The sequence below is a fragment of the Aotus nancymaae genome, unplaced genomic scaffold (genome assembly GCF_030222135.1).
Source record: "Aotus nancymaae isolate 86718 unplaced genomic scaffold, 86718_ANA_hifiasm-v0.15.2.pri h1tg000028l, whole genome shotgun sequence".
Taxonomy (NCBI): Eukaryota; Metazoa; Chordata; class Mammalia; order Primates; family Aotidae; genus Aotus; species Aotus nancymaae.
Window position 1 is genome coordinate 36964879 of NW_026988441.1, and position 20801 is coordinate 36985679.

A 20801-nucleotide genomic window follows, 5' to 3' on the forward strand; every position below is an offset into this window, starting at 1 on the left:
AGGCTAGGCGACAAGAGCAAGACTTTGTTTCAAAAAAAGAAATTAATCTTAGTTACTCACATTCAATCCTATATTATTCATCTTGATCCCTAGACTTTTGTGGGGAGTAAAGGGGTGAGTGGAATATAGGAGGGTTAGTCATAAATCCATAAAAATACATTCAGAATCATCCTGATGTAGTGTCCTTCCCCACGGATTAAACCTTTCCAGTACAGTTTCTGTTCTTCCCTGGCAAGTCATCCTAGGGCTGGTCATTTTCATTGTTACAAAATGCTTCAAGTTGTGCTGAAATCCAGCTCTTTGTAACTGCTAAGCACTGTTTTCATCTAATGCCTAAGGCTATTTTAAACCATTCCTGGAATGAGGCAGAAAGATAATCCTGCAGCTAGAGCTACATGGAACTTAAGAACGAAGTAAACATTCTGAGCTTCCTGGCAGGCAAGGCAAAAAGGGAAAGGCTTTCTGTTCTCGTAGTCTGGTCACTAGGCAGACCAGCTTCATCAGAAGAGGATGAGCTTATTGCAGTGGTTTTCAACCAGGGTGATTCTCTCCCATTCAGAAGACATTTGGCAGTGTTTGAGACATTTTGTTACAAGTGGAAGGGAGAGGTACTACTGGCATCTAGTGAGTAGAGGATAAGGATGACACCAAATATCCTACAATGCACAGGACAGCCTCCAATAAAGAATAATCTGACCTAAGACGTCGATAAATGACAAGCCCTGGTTTATCCTGAAGTAACTCAGAAGAGCACGATACCAAATATCTTTAGAGGACATATTCTACAGCTGGCAGAATCTTGCGTGGTCGACGTGGATACCATGTGTGGTCAAAGAGTCATTTTGTTCCCACAAGATGTAAAGCTGGACTCCTGCCTTTCTTGCAGAAATGACAACCTGGTCTAGAAGAACTGATGTCAATCAGGAAATGGCTCCTGGCCAGGGTTGAGATTGGCTCAATCTCATGGTTCATTGGATTGGGGTCCTTGGTTTTTGGAGGTTTGATTCTTGATTCAGGAAAGCCATGTTCACTCCTTGAAACTGGATGTTCAACAGCCTACAGAGGCAGGACCTGGGCATGACCACTAAGGCCAACCTTATCCCAGACAGACCTTTCTTCTTGCCATATCCTGGACCGCAAAGGTCAGGCGCTGTCCAAGGTACTGGTTCTTGCTAGGCCCTGTCTGTCACTCACTTGCTGTAGGATGCCATCACGTCATCCTCCTTTTGACCCTTTACATTTTGTCCCTGGCAGAACATTTACCACCTTAGACCTCATAATGTCTTGATGGCTTTTGTCAATTTGCCCCTGAATTCTGCTCTGACTTGGGGACCAGTTGACCAGACAGCCAGTGCACCATTTGGCCTCTAGTCTCTGCCCATGATGGAAAAACCTGTTGGGTCATTATTCTCAACTGTGTCCACCCCTCCATGTCCTCTACAGGCCACACCCAGTGTCCCCACCATTGAAATCTTTTTCCCCACACACTGGCCTTCCCCACTTTCATCCTCAGAAGCGAAACTTCTCCTCCATAACCCCAGCCTCGTGCACTGAAAAGTGTGTACATTTCTCATGTATAACAGCCTCATGGAAGAGTTACTACTTATCCCTGTTTCATAGATGAGCAAATTGAGGCTCAGAGGGGTTAAATGACTTGCCCAAACTACTATCCAGGACATGGAGGAGTCCGGGTTTGGACTGTGTCCATCCAGCCTCTCCTGCTCCCTGGGATCTATGTTCTCAAACCACCCACACCAATATCTCTGTTCAGTACTATGACTTCATGCTTTTTCTTTGTTTGTTTGATGCAGAGTTTTTGCTCTGTTGCCTTGACTGGATGCAGTTGTGCAATCATATAGCTCACTGCAGGATCAAATTTCTGGACTTAAGTGATTCTCCCACCTCAGCCTCCTGAGTAGCTGGGACTACAAGCACATACCACCATGCCTGCCTTTTTTTTTTTTTTCAGATGGAGTCTCACTCTGCTGCGCAGGCTGGAGTGCAGTGGTATGATCTTGGCTCACTGAAACCTCTGCCTCCCAGATTCAAGTAAGTCTCCTGCTTCAGCCTCCCGAGTAGCTGAAATTACAGGCTCCCACCACCACATCCTGCTAATTTTTTGTATTTTAGTAGAGATAGGGTTTCACCATGTTGGTCAGGTTGGCCTCAAACTCCTGACCTCAGGTGATCTGCTTGCCTCGGCCTCCCAAACTGCTGGGATTACAGGTGTGAGCCACTGCACTGGGCCAATTATCTTATTTTTTGTAGAAACAGGATCTCTCTATGTTGCCCAGGCTGATCTCAAACTCCTGGGCTCAAGCAATCCTCCCGTCTTGGCCTCCCATAGAGCTGGGGTTACAAGTGTGAGTCACCGCGCCCAGCCTTGACTCCATACTCTTCATGGCAACGCAGCAACAATGGAGTCATCCTCTCCAATGCAGTCCCTGCCTCCAGCCCCTACCCACCCAAGCATCCTCTGGAGACTGGCTGACTGATGGGAAGGGGTGGGATGTTGCCAAGGTGGCATTTATTGCCGGCTGGAGCACGGGTACATAGGGGCTGGGGGGCCCGAGGGTCCATCTTCTCTCTGAAACCGCGCTGGCGAGGCGTGCCCAGGGGCACGAAGCTCTCCTGAGGATTGTTCAGTCTCTGGACTGCTGGGCCCTGGTACTTGAAAGGAAACTCGTCCTTGTATTGGGTTGAGAAGAAGCGCAGTTCACCCAGAGGGGGCTCCATGTGGCTGTATTTGCACTGTGGAGTAAGGGTGAACAGCCTGGCAAGGCAGCCTGGGATGTGGCTGACCCACCCGGGCCACCCCAGGATCCCCAGCCCTGTTGCTTTGGGGGGCGGGGCCAGGAAGGGCAGGCTAGCTGGTCGGGGGCAGAGCCAGAGTCTCACAAAGGAGGAGGGGTTAAGATTGGAAAAGAGAAGATAGGGAAAGCACGGGGCTATGGCCAGAAGGGTGGAGTTATGTAGGGGCGGGGTATGGCCACGAAAGGACGGGATTGTCCAGGGGTGGAGTTGGGGTTCTGATCAATTGGGGGTGAGATTTAGCCCTTAAGGAGGTGAAGCTAGGGGTAGCGTGGGGCCGGTTAGGGCAGAGCCAGAGCATCAAAGGCTGGGAAGATTGAATCCTGGGAGGAGGTGAACAGAAAGGGCCCCAGGCTGGGCTGAATGAAGAGCTCATGAGAGAAACCAGGGGTGTCCCTGGAAGGAGTCCAGGGCTGGGGTGATCCTAGGTGACTCTGAATTAACCCTCGTCTTGGGAATAACAGTGGTGGTGGTGCAAAAATGCCCCTGGGCTGACCTTGACATGACCCTGGGGGGGTGAGGTAGGGATGATCTCTTTTTTTTTCTTCTTCTTCTTTTTTTGAGGCAGAGTCTTGCTCTGTTGCCCAGGCTGGAGTGCAATGGCACGATCTCAGCTCACTGCAACCTCCACCTCCCCGGTTCAAGCAGTTCTACCTCAGCCTCCCGAGTAGCTGGAATTACAGGCGCCTGCCACCACACCAGGCTAATTTTTGTATTTTTAGTAGAGGCGGTGTTTCGCCATGTTGGCCAGGCTGGTCTCGAACTCCTGACCTCAGGTGATCCGCCCGCCTTGGGCTCCCAAAGTGCTGGGATTACAGGCGTGAACCACCGCACTCGGCCAAGCTAGGGATGATCTTGAGACTGAAGGGATATTAAGATGCCCCCGAACCTGGGTGATCAGTAACTCAGGTTGGGTGACAGCATAGTCATCCTGAGATAACTCTATACCCATGTGGGGGTTACATAATGAAGGGTGGCTCCCTTCCTCCTCCCTCACCCGCTGTAGAATCTCTTCAGTCACCGGGGCCGGAGCTGTTCTGTGTGGCTTCAGCATCTTCTGGTTCATGGTTGAAAAATCGAATTCTGGAGATTCGGGTGGGGGAGACTGAGTTGAGGGCTGTGGGCCGAGGCGAGGCTGAGGATGTGGGGAAGTTCAAGGGAAGGGTTCAAGAGCCAAGCCCAGGCCAGCGCCGATGTTGACCAGGGTAGAAGAATGGATTAGAAGAGGGAGAAAGGAGCCAGAGAAAGGGGGAAGAGCTGGGGAAGAGGGAGGAGCTGGGAGAAGGGAGGGGTCAGGGGAGAAGGGAGGAGCCAGAGGAAGGGGGAGGAGCTGGGGAAGAGGCAGGGGGAGGAGGGAGGAGCTAGGGGAGGAGCTAGGGGAGGAGCCCGGAGCCAGGGCATAGAGCTAAGAAGGTCAGGGGTGGGGCCAGGCCAGATGAGTCTGGAGCCGGGATACGCAGGGCAGGCTGGCCGGTCAGGGGCGGAGCCAGAGTCTGACGATGGAGGAGGGGTTAAGAATGGGTGAGAGAGGATGGGGAAGGGGCGGGGCTATGGCCATAGGGTGGAGTTACGAGGGGGTGGGGCATGGCCACGAAGGGGCGGGATTATTCAGGGGCGGAGTTGGGGTTCTGGTCAATTGGAGGTGGGATTTAGCCTTGCAGGAGGTGAAGCCAGGGTTAGGGTGGGGTTCGTTAGAGGCGGGGCCAGAGCAGTGGCAGGGGCGAAGCTTCCAGGACCAGGCTTCCCGGGGCGGAGTTTCCGGAGGTCGTGGCTTCCAGAGGCGGAGCTTCAAGGGGCGGGGCTTATGGGGCAGGAATATCCCCGGGGCGGGGCTTTCAGAGGCGGGGCTCCACGGGGAGGGCTCCATAAGGCGGGGCTTCCCGGGAGCGCTCACCGCCAGTGCCCTGCGGCAGGTTGCTCCGCTGCAAGTGGAGGTTGGGTGCTTTCTTCACCTGCCTCCACTCTGAGGGGCAGTAGTCCGAGCCCATGGTGGTCTTGAAGAAGCATCTGAGCAGCTTTGGCTCCCCTAGGGTCACGTGACTCTTCAATTTCTCGTGAGGCACGTGGCGGCTGGGTGGCTGGGTCGGAGGTGGTGGCTGCAGGACCACACGTGATTTGAAAGCTCTGGTGTCCGAGACGTCCCCGGGCCTGGGGGCGGGGGGAGGGAGGAGGTGGGCTCTGTGTGACCTTGGACAGCTCCCTCACCCTTTCTGGTCCCTACGTGGTAGCTCTGGGAGTTGGTACTCTTATCACATTTTACAGAAAGACCCACCGAGGCTCGGAGTGGTGAAGTGACTCGCCCTAGATCACTCAAGTACATCCAGGAGATTACTGCATACACATATCAAGCTCGCTCCCACCTTGGGATTTTTGCACCTGCTATTTGCTCTGTCTGGGATGCCCTTTTTCCTGCTGCCTCTTTGCTCTTTCGGCTGACCTGGCCGTAGAAGTACTGCATGAAGGTGTCCAGACTGCCAGGGCCGGGGCACCAATTTCCTTTCAGGATGTGCGACTCCGGAGTCTGATCGTGGTGAAGAATAAAAGGCTCTGCCAGGAGCGGAACAGGTGCAGAGCTGCCCTGGGAGGCTGCGGTGGGAGGCGGGGTGGGGTGGGACACAGGCTCTCACCTGGCTCCCGGGCATAGAAGTGCTTGGTCTTGGTGGTCTTGTCGTGGAAGAGGCCGTCTCCAGGACGGATATTTACATAGTGGATGTGCGCTGCGGCCTGGGTCTTGTCATACCTGCACGTAATGTATTATTTTATCAAGAATAAGGTAAAGTGGGCCTGTCGCGGTGGCTCACTCCTGTAATCTCAGCACTTTGGGACGCTGAGATGGGTGGGTCACCTGAGATCAGGAGTTCAAAACCAGCCTGGCCAACATGGTGAAACCCCCATCTCTGCTAAAATTACAAAATTAGCTGGGTATGGTGGTGCATGCCTGTAATCCCAGTTACTCAGAAGGCTGAGGCAGGAGAATCACTTAAACCCGGGAGGCAGAGATTGCAGTGAGCTGAGATGCTGCCACTGCACTCTAGCCTGGGCAACAGAGCAAGACTCCATCTCAAAAAAAAAAAAAAAAAGGGGGGGGGCTGGGTGCGGTGGCTCACCCCTGTAATCCCAGCACTTTGGGAGGCCAAGGTGGGTGGATCACAATGTCAGGAGTTCAAAACCAGCCTGGCCAATATGGTGAAACCCCGTCTCTACCGAAAATACAAAAAATTAGCCAGGTGTGGTGGCACGAGCCTGTAGTCCCAGCTACTCGGGAGGCTGAGGTGGGAGAATTGCTTGAATCCAGGAGGTGGAGGTTGCAGTGAGCCCAGGTCATGCCACTGCACCACTGCAGCCTGGGCGACAGAGTGAGACTGTGTGTTAAGAAAGAAAGAAAGAAGAAAGAAAGAAAGAAAGAAAGAGAAAGAAAAGTGTATCCATCTGTGCAATTCCCAGAAAAGGGGATGGGAGAGCAGGGTTGCCTAATACCAAGCCTGATAATGGGAGATCAGCCTTGGCTACCAGTGATGGAGACCTCAAAGGCAGAGTACTGGCCCTAAAGCCCTAAGGGGCACACACCACATGCTGCTGAAGGCCAATTGTCTCATCTGGGTGGGAAGGCAGTGGCCCCTTTGTTTTTTTGTTTTGTTTCATTTTGTTTTTTGAGATGGAGCCTCACTCTGTCGCCCAGGCTGGAGTGCAGTGGTGCCATCTCAGCTCACTGTAACCTCCACCTCCTGGGTTCAAGCGATTCTCCCACCTCAGCCTCCTGAGTAGCTGGGATTACAGACACCCACCATCACGCCTGGCTAATTTTGGTATTTTTACTAGAGATGAGGTTTCACCATATAGGCCAGGCTGGTGTTGAACTCCTGACCTCAGGCAACCCACCCACCTCGGCCTCCCAAAGTGCTGGTATTACAGGTGTGAGCCACTGCACTTGGACGGCAGTGGCCCCTTTATACCTATCTTCAGGCAGACCCTGGGGCCTGTAGGCCTGTTTCTGCTCTGAACACATTGAACCATAGCTCATCTTGCAGTCTCCCAGCTCCACTCTGGAGGAGGCCTGTGGGCAGACAGTGATAGGAAGGCCCAAACCACCCGGCCCCAAATTCTGCCCCCACCCACAGCCCCAACACAGCCTTGATTTACCCTCTTACACATTAAGGCAGGTGGGCCTGGCAGGGCCTTGAACTGTCTCTGGTAGGAAGTCCCATCTTGTCTCTTGTAGTCCCACTTGAGGGTGTTGGGGCCCCGTTAGGATAGGAATGAGAGAGGAGGGGGGGGAGAGAGAGAGAGAGAGAGAGAGACTGAAATTCCCTGCCATCTCAAGCCCTCTGGAATTCTGTTTCTTGCCTGGGTAGGGGAACTGGGCCATTCTGAACAGTGTAGACTGAGAGCTGTCTGGCAAACACCACAAAATAAAAATAAATTATACTAAAAGCCAGATGTAATGGCTCATGCCTATAATCCCAGCTATTCAGGAGGCTGAATTGAGAAGATGGCTTGAGCCCCGGAGCTTAAGACCAGGCTGAGCAACATTGCAAGACCCTCATCTCTAATAATAATAAATTTAAAAATATGGCTGGGTACAGTGGCTCACGCCTGTAATCCCAGCACTTTAGGAGGCCAAGGCAGGTGGATCACCTGAGGTCAAGAGTGCAAGACCAGCCTGACCAATATGGTGAAACCATATATTTTAATAAATATATTTTAATAAAAAATATAAAAATTAGCCAGGCGTGTTGTTATGCACCTGTAGTCCCAGCTACTCAGGAGACTGAGACAGGAGAATCATTTGAACCCAGGAGGTGGAGGTTTCAGTTAGCCAAGATGGTGCCACTGCACTCCAGCCTGGGCCACAGAGCAAGACTCCATCTCAAAAAACAAAACAAAACAAAAAAATAAAAAACATATCTACAAAGGACTGTATCGAGCCACACATAGGTTAAGTGCATTGCACCTTCTTATTGGGCCTGGTATCTCTCTCTCTCTCTCTTTTTGGAGATGGAGTCTCGCTCTGTGGCCCAGGCTGGAGTGCAGTGGCACAATCTTGGCTCACTGCTATCTCCACCTCCCAGGTTCAAGCAATTCTCCTGCCTCAGCCTCCAGAGTAGCTGGGATTACAGGTGCCCACCACCACGCCTGGCTAATTTCTGTACTTTTAGTAGAGATGGGATTTCACCACATTGGCCAGGCTGGTCTCCAACTCCTGGCCTCAAGTGATCCACCTGCCTTGGCCGCCCAAAGTGCTGGGATTACAGGTGTGAGCCACTGTGCCCAGTGGCATCTTCTTCTCTTGGACCTGGTATCATTTCTCTTATCTTACAGCCTCCTTGAGGCTCAGAGAGGTTAAGGAACTTGCCAGAAATCACAGAAACTAGGAACCATAACTAAATGTCAGATCAGGGTTTGACAATCCCTGAGCCCATCTTAGAGGGAAAGGGTCACTGGAGTGACAGAATTGGAAAATCACACAAATGGCAGCTACTCTTTGTTGGGTGCTGTCTGCATCAGTCACACCATGCACATTCAGCTTTACCAGATCCTATGAATTGGGCCCTATGATTGCACCCATTTTGCAGATGGGGAAACTGAGGCTTGGAGAGGTCAACTTGCTCAGACTCCCACAGCTACTAAGGTGATAAGGCTGGGGGGTGTGGGGAGGAGGGGGTGCAGTTGGAGAACTTAGCTGATTTGTCTGACCCCAAACTGGCTTTCATGACTTCTGCCAACTGCACACCACTGTGGACAGATTCAGAGGATATACCCACTCTACTCATGCTGAAATGGAGGCGAAAGGTGGTTCCAGGGTTTCTGAGCCTTGGTGTAATTGACATTTGGGGCTGGCTAATTCTCTGCTGTGGGGGCTACCCTGTCTGTGGTAGGATACTTGACAGCATCTCTGGCCTCTACCTGCTGTCTGCTGGTAGCACCTCTGTCGTCTTTTTTTTTAATTTTGTAAGGGCTGGGCTCAGTGGCTCATGCCTGTAATCCCAGCACTTTGGAGACCGAGGCAGGTGGATCACTTGAGCCCAGGAGTTCAAGACCTGCCAGAGCAACATAGTAAGACTGCAGCTCTACAAATAAATAAGTACACAAAATTAGCTGGGCTTGGTGGCATGCATGTCTGCAGTCCCAGCTACCTGGGAGGCTGAGGTGGGAGAATCGCTTGAGCTGGGCAGATCCAGTCTGCGTCAGCCGAGGTTGTGCCATTGCATTCCAGCCTGAGTGACAGAGTAAGACACTTTCTCAAAAAAGAAATTGTATATAATAAAAAATAAAATAAGATTTTTATTTTGTACAGATGGGTCTCCCTATGTCGCCCAGGCTGGTCTCTAATTCTTGGCCTCAAGAGATGCTCCTGCGGCCGGGCGCGGTGGCTCACGCCTGTAATCCCAGCACTTTGGGAGGCCGAGGCGGGTGGATCATGAGGTCAAGAGATCGAGACCACCCTGGTTAACATAGTGAAACCCCATCTCTACTAAAAATACAAAAAATTAGCTGGACATGGTGGTGCATGCCTGTAATCCCAGCTACTCAGGAGGCTGAGGCAGGAGAATTGCCTGAACCCAGGAGGCAGAGGTTGCGGTGAGCCGAGATCGCGCCATTGCACTCCAGCCTGGGTAACAAGAGCGAAACTCCGTCTCAAAAAAAAAAAAAAAAAAGAGAGATGCTCCTGCTTAGGCCTCTCAAAGCACTAGGATTATAGGTGTGAGCCTGGCCTCGCCCCTCCAGTCTTTTTTTTTTGAGATGGAGTCTTGCTCTGTCTCTCAGGCTGGAGTGCAGCGGCACAACCTCGGCGCACCGCAACTTCCGCCTCCTGGGTTCAAGCGATTCTCCTGCCTCAGCCTCCCGAGTAGCTGGGATTACAAGATATCCGGCACTGCACCCGACTAATTTTTGTATTTTAGTAGAGACGGGGTTACATATTGGCCAAGCTGGTCTCGAACTCCTGACCTCAAGTGATCCACCCGCCTCGGACTCCCAAAGTGCTGGGATTACAGGCTTAAGCCACCGCGCCCGGCCACCCCGCAAGACCTGAGCCACCAAAAGCGTTTCTAGACATTGCCAAATGTTCCCTCGGGCGCGCGCTCACCGAGGTGGCAACTGGGCGCTCGGGGCTGCGGGCGCACGTCGTGGGGGTGGAAAGAGCGCCTGGTGCGTGGTGGGCGGGATGCGCAGCTTGTCGCGGTCGCCAGTCGGCAGGGAGTCGCGGTCGAAGATGAGGCGCGCGCCGCGGATCTGCTCTCCGGCGCGCGCCGGCAGCTCGGGCCAGTCGTAGGCGGCGCGCGCGCTGGAGAGGCCGATCCCGGCGTGCGCGTCCTCGCGCAGGTGCAGGTTGCTGGCCTGCCTGGCGAGCGTGCGTTCCCGCGCCTGCGCCCGCTGCAGCTCCCACGGCGGCGTGGACGGAGGCGGGAACGCGCGGCGCGCCTCCGACACGCGCTCTTCCGGGTCCCAGGGCGGGTCCAACTGGAAGAGCAGCGCGGGTGGCAGCTGCAGGGTCGGCGGCTCCCGGGTGGCAGCCGGGTGGCAGCCGGGTAGGCGAAATCCCGGTGCGTCGTGGTGAGCATGGTGCCCTCGTGAAGCCGCAGGTCGGGCTCCAGCGAGAAGTGCGACACCTTGAGGAAGTCCAGCTGGGACATCGGGCACGGGCGCGGGCACGGCAGGAGGGCGTCTGCAGCCATCGCGGGACACCAGCCACCTGCGAGAGGGTGGAGACGAGGGGCTGAGCAAGTGCCCGCCCGGGACAATGCTGCCTTTCACTGCTTTCTGTGTGCCAAGCACTGAGCTAGGGGTTGGGGACATCACGGGAAACTGGCACAACTTCTGTGCCCGCCCCCAGGGAGAGCAAAGATAGAAATAATCATTCATGGCCTGGTGCAGTGGCTCATGCCTGTAATCCCAGCACTTTGGGAGATCCAGGCAGGTAGATCACCTGACGTCAGGAGTTCGAGACCAGCCTGGGCAACATGGTGAAACCCCATCTGTACTAAAAATTAGAAAACATAGACTGGAGTGCTGGTGAGCTCCTGTAATCCCAGCTATTCGGGAGGCTGAGGCAGAAGAATCGCTTGAACCCTTGAGGCGGAGGTTACAGTGAGCCGAGATTGGGCCTCTGCATTCCAGCCTGGGTGACAGAGTGAGACTCTGTCTCAAAAAAAAAAAAAAAAAAAAAAAAGAATTAGAAGAAAATAAATAATAATTCATGTGGTGCCTACTGTAGGCCAGTGAAGGTGGGGAGCTAACATTAGTTCACAGAACAGACCTAGATCCCTGCCTTTGTGGAATTGATAACGGGGCAGGAGATGACAGACAATAATTTAAAAATAAAACAACAGAAATTGAAGAGTAGGTTAGAAAGTAATAGCTGGGTACTGTGGCTCACACCTGTAATCCAGGCGCATTGAGAGGCCAAAGCGAGAGGGTTGCTTGAGTCCAAGACCAGCTTGGGCATAGTGGCACCCATCTACACACATGCACATACACACACACACACACACACACACACACTAGCCAAGTGTGGTGGACTCAACCTCTTGAGCTCAAGCAATCCTCCCACCTCAGTCTCCTGAGCATCTGGAACTATAGGTGTGCACCACCATGCATGGCTAATTCTTTCTTTTTCTTTTCTTTTCTTTTTTTTTTTTTTTTTTTTTTTTTTTTTTGAGACATGGATCTCGCTTTGTTGCTCAGGCTGGTCTCAAACTCCTGGGATCAAGCAATCCTTCTGTATCAGCCTCCCAAAGTGCTGGGATTACAGGCGTGAGTCACTGTGCTTGGCCCGAAAAGGTTTTAACTACTGCTTCGCAGAAGACATTGAGGCTCAGGGAGGTGGCCATTTGCTTGAGATTTGAACACAGGGCTACTCTGATTCTAGAACTTGGAGAATTAACCACTGCATTCTACTGTATGTCTGATATGAGATCCCCGTCTTCTCGCCCTCGGTCAGTTATCAAGGTCACGGTTTTCTCCTTCTTCGCCTCTGGGGACCCATTTTTGTTCCTCTGCCCAACTCCAGCCCTGCACCCCAGCCACTGGCCATTTCTGCCACGCACTATCTTTCTCTCTTTCCTTCCTTCCTTCTTTCCTTCTTTTTCTTTCTTTCCTTCCTTCCTTCCTTCCTTCCTTCCCTTATTTCTTTCTCTCTCTTTCTTTCTTTCTTTGAGACACAGTCTTACTCTGTTACCCAGGCTGGAGTGCAATGGCGTGATCTCAGCTCACTGCGACTTTCACCTCCCAGATTCAAGTGATTCTCCTACCTCAGCCTCCCAAGTAGCTGGAATAACAGGTACCCACCACCATGCCCAGCTGATTTTTGTATTTTTAGTAGAGATGGGGTTTTACCACATGGGTCAGGCTGGACTCAAACTCCTGACCTCAAGTGATCTGCCCACCTCGGCCTCCCAAAGTGCTGGGATTACAGGGGTCAGCCACTGAGCCCAGCCTGTCACACGCTTTCTTACTGGTTTTCCTGTCCTCTGCAAGTGTCCTGGGTTTTGCCTAGTCTTCTCAATCTCTTCCTGTCTTCACACTTTCTGAGAGTTAGCTCTCTCCTTCTCTGACCTTCAGCTGCAGACTCCAAGCCTCCCCCTACCCTCCGCCTCTGCTCAGCCGCCTGGGACCTTCTTGCCTTGCTTAGATCACAAGTGTCTCCCCTGCTCTCCTCTCGGTCTCCCTTGGAGACCAGCATTCCAGGTTCTCAGGATCACCTCCTGCAGAACACCTCCCAGATCACTTCAATGTGCTCGCCTCTACCTATTTAGAAAACATGAATCAGACAGGCTCGGTGGCTCAGGCCAGTAATCCCAGCACTTTGGGTGGCCAAGGTGGGTGGATCACTTGAGGCCAGGAGTTTGAGACCAGCCTGGGCAACATGGTGAAACTTCATCTCTACTAAAAATACAAAAATTAGCCGGGCATGGTGGCATGCGATTCTCCTTCCTCAGCCTCCCAAGTAGCTGGGACTACAGGTTCGTGCCACCACACCTGGCTAATATTTTGTATTTTCAGAAGAGATGGGGTTTCACTGTGTTAGCCAGGATGGTCTTGATCTCCTGACCTAGTGATCTGCCTGCCTTGCCCTCCCAAAGTGCTGGGGTTAGAGATGTGAGCCACCATGCCTGGCCTGCCTCTGGGGTTTTGTCTGATTGTTTTTTTTGAGGTAGGGTCTTGCTATGTTGCCCAGGCTGCTGTGCAATGGCATGATCTCAGCTCACTCCTGCCTTAGCCTCCTGAGTAGCTGGGATTATAGGGGCTTGTCACTATGTCTACAAAAACACAATTTTTGTGTTTTTAGTAGAGACGGGGTTTAGCTATGTTGGCCAGGCTAGTCTCGAACTCCTGACCTCAGGTGAACTGCCCATCTTGGCCTCCCAAAGTGTTGGGATTACAGGCATGAGCCACCGCGCTCAGCCTCCCTCTACCTTCTACACACGCCACACAGAATGGACCCACTTCCCTGAGTCACTGCACCCCTTAATATTATTCTAGGGCTCACAGGTCTCCAAGGGCTCCTTTAAAGGGGTCAGTCACCCCTCCTCCTGCAGCCAAAGACCACCAGGAATGTACCTGTGATTGAAAACATTCAAGCTTATTACTCATTAAAGAGAGAGAAAAAAAGGGAGAGCTCATACATGCCATAGGCACTGTGGGGGTCTAAGTTGGAAGGTGTTAGAAGGCACTTATTATGGGGCCAGGTGCGGTGGCTCACACCTATAATCCCAACACTTGGGAGGCTGAGGCGGGTGGATCATGAGGTAAGGAGTTTGAGACAAGCTTGGTCAACATAGCGAAACCCCATTTCAACTAAAAATACAAAAATTAGTCAAGTGTGGTGGTGGGCGCTACTCAGGAGGCTGAGGCAGGAGAATCGCTTGTACCCAGGAGGCGGAGGTTGCAGTGAACTGACACCATGCCATTGCACTCCAGCCTGGGTGACAGAGTGAGACTCTATCTCAAAAGAAAGAAAGCAGTTATTACGGGATTTGCAATTCTGTTAGGTGTTTTAGGGGCATGGTTTAAGGAAGGGGGGGATTTGGGTGGGATGAATTTATTGGTTGGAATTTTTACTTTCTTTTCTGAGATGAGCAGATAAACACAAATAAACACACAAGTGAGGCATGATGGCTCACATTTGTAATCTCAGCCTCCCAAAGTACTGTCCAGAAAAGGGCTGTTGTGGCTAGGTGAGGTGGCTCATGCCTGTAATCCCAGCACTTTGGGTGGCCAAGGTGGGCAGATCACTTGAGGCCAGGAGTTTGAGACCAGTCTGGCAAATATAGTGAAACCCCATCTCTACTGAAAGTACAAAAATTATTTTTGTATTTTCAAGGCGGGCTTGGTGGCAGGCACCTGTAATCCCAGCTACTCAGGGAGTAGAATCACTTGAACCCAGGAGGTAGAGGTTGCAGTGAGCCATCGGGCCACTGCACTCCAGCTCGGGCAATAGAGCAAAACTCCATTTCCAAAATAAAAAATAAAAAAAAAAAAGCAGCGAGGGAGGCCGAGTGCAGTGGTTCAGACCTCTAATCCCAGTACTTCAAGAGGCTGAAGTGGGAGAACTGCTTGAGCCCAGGAGTTTGAGACCAGCCTAGGCAACACAGTAAGATCCATCTCTACAAAAATTTAAAAATAAGCCAGGTGTGGTGGTGTGTGCCTATAGTCCCAGCTACTTAGGAGGCTAAGGTGGGATGATTTCTTGAACCCAGGAGGTTGAGGCTGTAGTGAGCTGTGATTGCACCACTGCACTCCAGCCTGGGTGACAGAGTGAGATTCTATCTCAAAAACAACACAAAAGACCAGCTAGGGAGAGAGGTAATTCTATCATTCAGTATCTTTTTTTTTTAGATGGAGTCTCTCTCTGTTGCCCAGGTTGGAGTGCAGTGGCACAATCTCAACTCACTGCAACCTCCACCTCCCGGGTTCAAGCGATTCTCATGCCTCAGCCTCCTGAGTAGCTGGGACTACAGGAGCCTGCCACCATGCCTGGCTAATTTTTTGGATTTTTAGTAAGAGATGGGGTTTCACTGTGTTAGCCAGGATGTCTCGATTTCCTGACCTTGTGATCTGCCCACCTCCGCCTCCCAAAGTGCTGGAATTACAGGCGTGAGCCACCACGCCCCACCTTATTATTCAGCATCTTAATCATCTGTATGAAGAAGTCAGAAGAAATGAAGGAAGGAAGGAGGGAGGAAGGGAGGGAGGGAGAGAAGGAAGGAAGGAGGGTAAGAAGGACAATTGTACAAAAATATGTACAATTAAGAATGTTCAGTTGTCAAAAGATAAGGGTCATAGGGAGTTTTGATGTCTTGTCAATCTATTTAACATTCAGAACCATTCAGAAGACTAAAGCTGTGCTGGTAAGGAGCAGCTGTCGCTGGTATTAGCTAGCCGTGGAGGAGGTCCGATTACTCTCACAGCATGGGCAGTGTTTGTGTTTTGCCTGTGTTCAGACATGATTACGGAGGTGGGCTTGTTTTGTCTTGCTCTGCCACGGTCACAGAGTGGCCTTGTCTGATGCCGGCGCCCTGTGAGAGTGTTTATGTCCAGCAGGAGGACATCGGGGCCCAGCTGTGACTGCCAGGCCAGCTCCTAGCAACACCAAGGCCAGCTGTGAACACAGGCCAGCTCCTGTGTCTGTCTCAAAGGTCGTGCTCAGACCTAACCAGATGGGATGCTGGGAGGGTTGAGCTGTGTCTTCAAAGCTTACTGCGCTATCTCTGTTGCCTAGAACAGGGCCCAGCACGGGCTCCAGAGGAGGGATCTGCTTATTCACGCAGCAGCACGCTTTGCAGCCACAGGCCTCTTTTCCTCTGCCTGTCTGGACCTTGACTTTGGATTTTTTTTTTTTTAACTTTTTTAGAGAGGGGTCTTGCTCTGATGCACAGGCTGAGTGCAATGGCACGATCTTGGTTCACTGCAGCTTCCACCTCCTGGGTTCAAGCAATTCTTCTGCCTCAGCCTCCTGAGTAGCTGGGATTACAGGCACAGGCCACTGCAGCTGGCTTGGCGTGGGTTTTTTTCTGCTGCAGAAACAGTGACCCCTGGCTGGGCGCAATGGCTCACTCCTGTAATCCTAGCACTTTGGGAGGCTGAGGTGGGTGGATCCTCTGAGGACAGGAGTTCAAGACCAGCCTGGCCAACATGGTAAAACCCTATCTCTACTAAAAATACAAAAATTAGCCTGGTGGTGCGTGCCTGTAATCCCAGCTGCTGGGGAGGCTGAGGCAGGAGAATCGCTTGAACCCAGGAGGCGGAGGTTGCAGTGAGCAGAGATCGTGTCACTGCACTCCAGCCTGGGTGACACAGTGAGACTCTGTCTCAAAAAAAAAAAAAAAAGAAAAGAAAAGTGACCCCAATTGTGGGGGAGGGAAGTGCATAAAGCCCCGTGGACCCAAAGTTATTTTTTTATTTTGAGTCAGAGTTTCACCATGTTGGCCAGGCTGGTCTTGAACTCCTGACCTCAAGTGATTCGCCTGCCTCAGCCTCCCAATGTGCTGGGATTACAGGCATGAGTTGCCGAGCCCAGCCAGTGGACCCAAGCCTTAACAGGGGCAGGTGCTGGCTGGATTTGGGAGTTAAAGAGTCTCTTGGGGCCAGGTGTGGTGGCACACACCTGTAATCCCAGTGCTATGGGAAGCTGAGGATGGAGGATCACTTGAGCCCAGGAGTTCGAGGCTGTATTGGTGCTATGATCAAGCCACGGCACTCCAGCCTGGGCAACAGAGCGAGACTCTGTCTCAAAAAAATAAGAAGAAAAAAAAAAAAGAGGTCAGGCATGGTGGCTCATGCCTGTAATCCCAGCAGTTAGGGAGACTGAGGCAGGCGGATCACTTGAGCCCAGGAGTTTGAGACCAGCCTGGCCAACATAGTGAGACCCTGTCTCTACTAAAAACTCTGAAAATTAGTGGGACTTGGTGGCAAGTGCCTGTAATCCCAGCTGCTTGGAGGCTGAGGCAGGAGAACTGCTTGAACCCGGGAGGTGGAGGTGGCAGTGAGCCGAGACGTCGATCACTGATCTAGATCAAGATTGCCACTGCACTCCAGCCTGGCAATCACTGAGGCTGTCTCAAAAAAAAAAAAATCAATGAAACAAGCAAACAAAAAAACTCGTTAATATCATTAGTCATTAGGAAAAGGGAAAACAAAACCACAGTGGGATAGCACTTCACACCCACTACGATGGCTATCGTAATCAAAACGGATGTTGCAAGGACGTGGAGATTTGGAGCCCTTGTACGATGCTGGTGGGTATGAAGATGGTACCGCTGCTGTGGAAACTGTTGGGCAATTCCTCAAAAAGCTCAACACAGCCGAGCGCTGTGGTTCACGCTTGTAATCCCAGCACTTTGGGAGGCCAAGGTGGGCGGATCACCTGAGTTCAAGAGGTCAGGAGTTCAAGACCAGCCTGGCCAACATCGTAAAGCTCTCTACCAAAAATACAAACATTAGCTGGGCTTCGTGGCGGACACCTGTAATCCCAGCGACTCGGGAGGCTGAGGCAGGAGAATCACTTGAACCTGGGAGGTGGAGGTTGCGGTGAGTTGAAATCATGCCATTGCACTCCAGCCTGGGGGACAAAAGTGAGACTTTGTCTCGAAAAAAAAAAAAAAGTTAAATATAAAGTTACCATATGACCCAGCAATCCTACTGCTAGCTATAGACGCAAAGGAAATGAATATACAGGGACTCCAATCACATATTCACGAATGTTTATAGCTGTTCTTATTCACGATCCCCAAAAGGCAGAAAGAGCCCAAATGACCATCAGTTGATGCGTGGATAAACAAAATGCGATCCATCTATACAGCGCAATGTCATTCAGCTGCAAGTGGAATGAAATTCTGATACATGCTGCAACTTAGATGAACCTCAACAAACATGCTCAGTGGTGGCTCATGCCTGTAATCCCGACACTTTGAGAGGCCAAGGCAGGAGGATCCCTTGAGTCCAGGAGGTCGAAACCAGTCTGGTGAACATAGAGAGACCCCACCTCTGCAAAAGAAAAATTTAGAAATTGGCCAGATGTGGTGGCGTGCACCTGTAGTCCCTGGCAATGTGGAGGCTGAGGCAGGAGGATCTCTCACGCCCAGGATTTAAGGCCGCAATGACTATGAATGCACCACTGCACTCCAGTCTGGTGACAGAGCCAGACCCTATCTCAAAAACAAAAAGCAAAAACTGAAACAACCCATTATGCTTGGTGGAAGAGGCCAACACAAATGGCCACATATCGTATGATTCTGTTTATATCAAGAAGGCCGTGCACAGTGGCTCGTGCCTGTAATCCCAGCATTTTGGGAGGGTGAGGAGGGTGAATCCCATGAGGTCAAGAGTTCGAGATCAGACTGGCCAACATGGTGAAATCCTGTCTCTACTAAAAATGCAAAAATTAGGCTGGGAGCAGAGGCTCACGCCTGTAATCCCAGCACTTTGGGAGGCTAAGGGGGGTGGATTACCTGAGGTTGGGAGTTCAAGACTAACCCAACCAACATGGAGAAATCCCGTTTCTATTAAAAATACAAAATTAGTCAGGAGTGGTGGCGCATGCCTGTAATCCCAGGTACTCGGGAAGCTGAGGCAGAAGAATCGCTTGAACCTGGGAGGTGGAGGTTGCAGTGAGCGGAGATCGCACCGTTGAAGTCCAGCCTGGGCAACAAGAGCGAAACTCTATCTCAAAAAAAAACAAAAACAAAAACAAAAATTAGCCCAGTGTGGTGGCACACACCTGTACTCTTAGCCATTCAGGACGCTGAGTAGGAGAATTGCCTGAACCCGGGAGGTGGAGGCTGTAGTGAGCTAAGATGGAGCCACTGCATTCCAGCCTGGGCGACAGAGTGAGACTGTCTAAAAAAAAATAAAAAGACATCAAGAAGAGGTAAAAATATACAGAGACAGCAGAGAATGCAGATTAGTGGTTGCCAGGGACTGGGAGGAGGGAGGACTTGAGTAACTGCTTTATGGGAACAGGCTATAGGGGAGGAAAAATATTTTTTCCTCTATTCTTAGATCTTACCTGTGATGGACCCTTGCAATGAAAGAATCAACAAGAGCAGGCGTGGTGGCTCATGCCTGTAATCCCAGCACTTTGGAAGGTTGAGGCAGGAGGATCGCTTAAGGCCAGCCTGGACAACATGGACTCCATTTCTATAAAAAATAAAAAATAAAATTAGCCAGTTGCGGTGGTGGGTACCTGTGGTCCCAGCTACTCAGGAGGCTGAGGTGGGAGGATTGCTTGATCCCAGGAGTTCGAGGCTGCAGTAAGTTATGATCATGCTGCTGTACCCTTTTTTGTGGGTAGTTGGTCAAGCTGCCGTGGGGCAGAATGTAGCAAACTCTGAGGATCATCCTAGGTCTTCAGGCCCAAAGAGCACACATGTGTTGGCCTCACCTCTGCAAATTTGGTTCCTCCCAGAGTGAGACCCTGTCTCAAAAAAAAAAAAAAAAAAAATTAACAAGGGGAAAACAAATTTATTAACATGTGTATGCCTTATGTATACATGGAGGTGCTAGGAGAAATGAAGTGGTTTATATAGCTTATATAACTCCTGCTTATATAGCACCTTCAACATAGAACAGCAAATTTTTGGAGACATGACAAGACAGAGGAAAAGGACATTGAGGCTGGGCATGGTGGCTCATGCCTGTAATCCCAGCACTTTGGGAGGCCAAGGTGGGCAGATCACTTGAGGTCAGGAATTCGAGACCAGCCTGGCCAACATGGTGAAATCCCATCTCTACCAAAATACAAAAATTAGCTGGGCACAGTGGTGCACACCTGTGATCCCAGATACTTGGGAGGCTGAGACACAAGAATCACTTGAACCAGGAAGCGGAGGATGCAGTGGGCAGAGATGGCAGCACTGCACTCTAGCTTTGGGAACAGAGCAAGACTCTGTCTCAAAAAAAAAAAAAAAGGTCGTTTCCAGACAAGGGTCTAAAGGTGTTGCTGGTGATCAACCTTTGTCCTTGTGACAGAGAGGAGAGGAGGGCACCTTTGTACATTTAGTTCCTGCTTTGAGGCAAATCAGGAAGAGCAGAGAGCTTTTCCTGTATCAGCTCCATTGATCTCAGCTCAAAATAATCCTATACCAAGGTCGCATATTTCAGAAAGGCATATTCTGGTCTCCTACGGGGGTCTCTTTTCCGGGTGATAAAAATAGTTCGAAACTAGCAAGGGGTGTTGGTTGTACAACATGTGCATGTACTAAATGCCATTGAATTGCGCATTTTTATTTTTTATTTTATTTTTTGAGATGGGAGTCTGGCTCTGCCGTCCAGGCTGGAGTGCAATGGCACGATCTCGGCTCACTGCAACCTCCGCCTCCCGTTCAAGCGATTCTCCTGCCTCAGCCTCCTGAATAGCTGGGATTACAGGAGCCCGCCCTCATGCCTGGCAAATTTTTTTGGTATTTTTATAGAGATGGGGTTTCACCGTGTTGGCCAGGCTCGTCTCGAACTCCTGACCTCAGATGATCCACCCACCTCGGCCTCCCAAAGTGCTGGGATTACAGGCGTGAGCCACGGCGCCCGGCCAAGAATTGTGCATTTTTAAATGGTTAATTTCATCTTGTTCGAATTTCACTTCAATAACAGACAAAAACGGATGACGAGTGGTATTTGACTTTTTTTTGGATTAGATGATACATGCACATTGCACAAAATTTAACAGCTACAAAATGGCATAAAGGTGAAAATGTAATATTTTCCCCAATACCCCGGTTACCCTTTCTGGAGCAAGTCCAGTTACGATTCTTTTCTATTCTAGAACCATTCCATGCATTTCCTTAACGTCGAAAGATGCCTTGTGATACTACAGCCGTCATTCATGCTCACAGGCCAGCAGACAGTGCAGAAAAGGTGAAGCACAAAAATTAAACAGGAAAATCTCTCCTTGCACCATTGCCAACAGGTTAGTGGTTTTGCTTGGAATATTTTCTGAGCGTGTGGGTAGTTGGTTAAACTTAGAAATATCTTTTTTTGTGCGTGGGTAGTTGGCC

At 50.9% G+C, this 20801-nt stretch overlaps 1 protein-coding gene across 1 annotated transcript; it reads right to left on the reverse strand.

Annotated features, from left to right (window-relative positions):
• Window positions 1–2527: 2527 nt before the first annotated feature.
• SAXO5 (stabilizer of axonemal microtubules 5) lies at window positions 2528–20720 on the reverse strand. Its single transcript, XM_064381993.1, is given in 14 exon segments — window positions 2528–2556; window positions 2559–2751; window positions 3809–3894; window positions 4706–4907; window positions 5249–5358; window positions 5439–5551; window positions 6765–6865; window positions 6952–7055; window positions 9899–9944; window positions 9946–10329; window positions 10332–10504; window positions 18818–18948; window positions 19087–19225; window positions 20528–20720. Coding segments are annotated over 11 exon segments (1524 nt in total). The 5' UTR covers window positions 10488–10504; window positions 18818–18948; window positions 19087–19225; window positions 20528–20720.
• Between the last annotated feature and the right edge of the window lie 81 nt (window positions 20721–20801).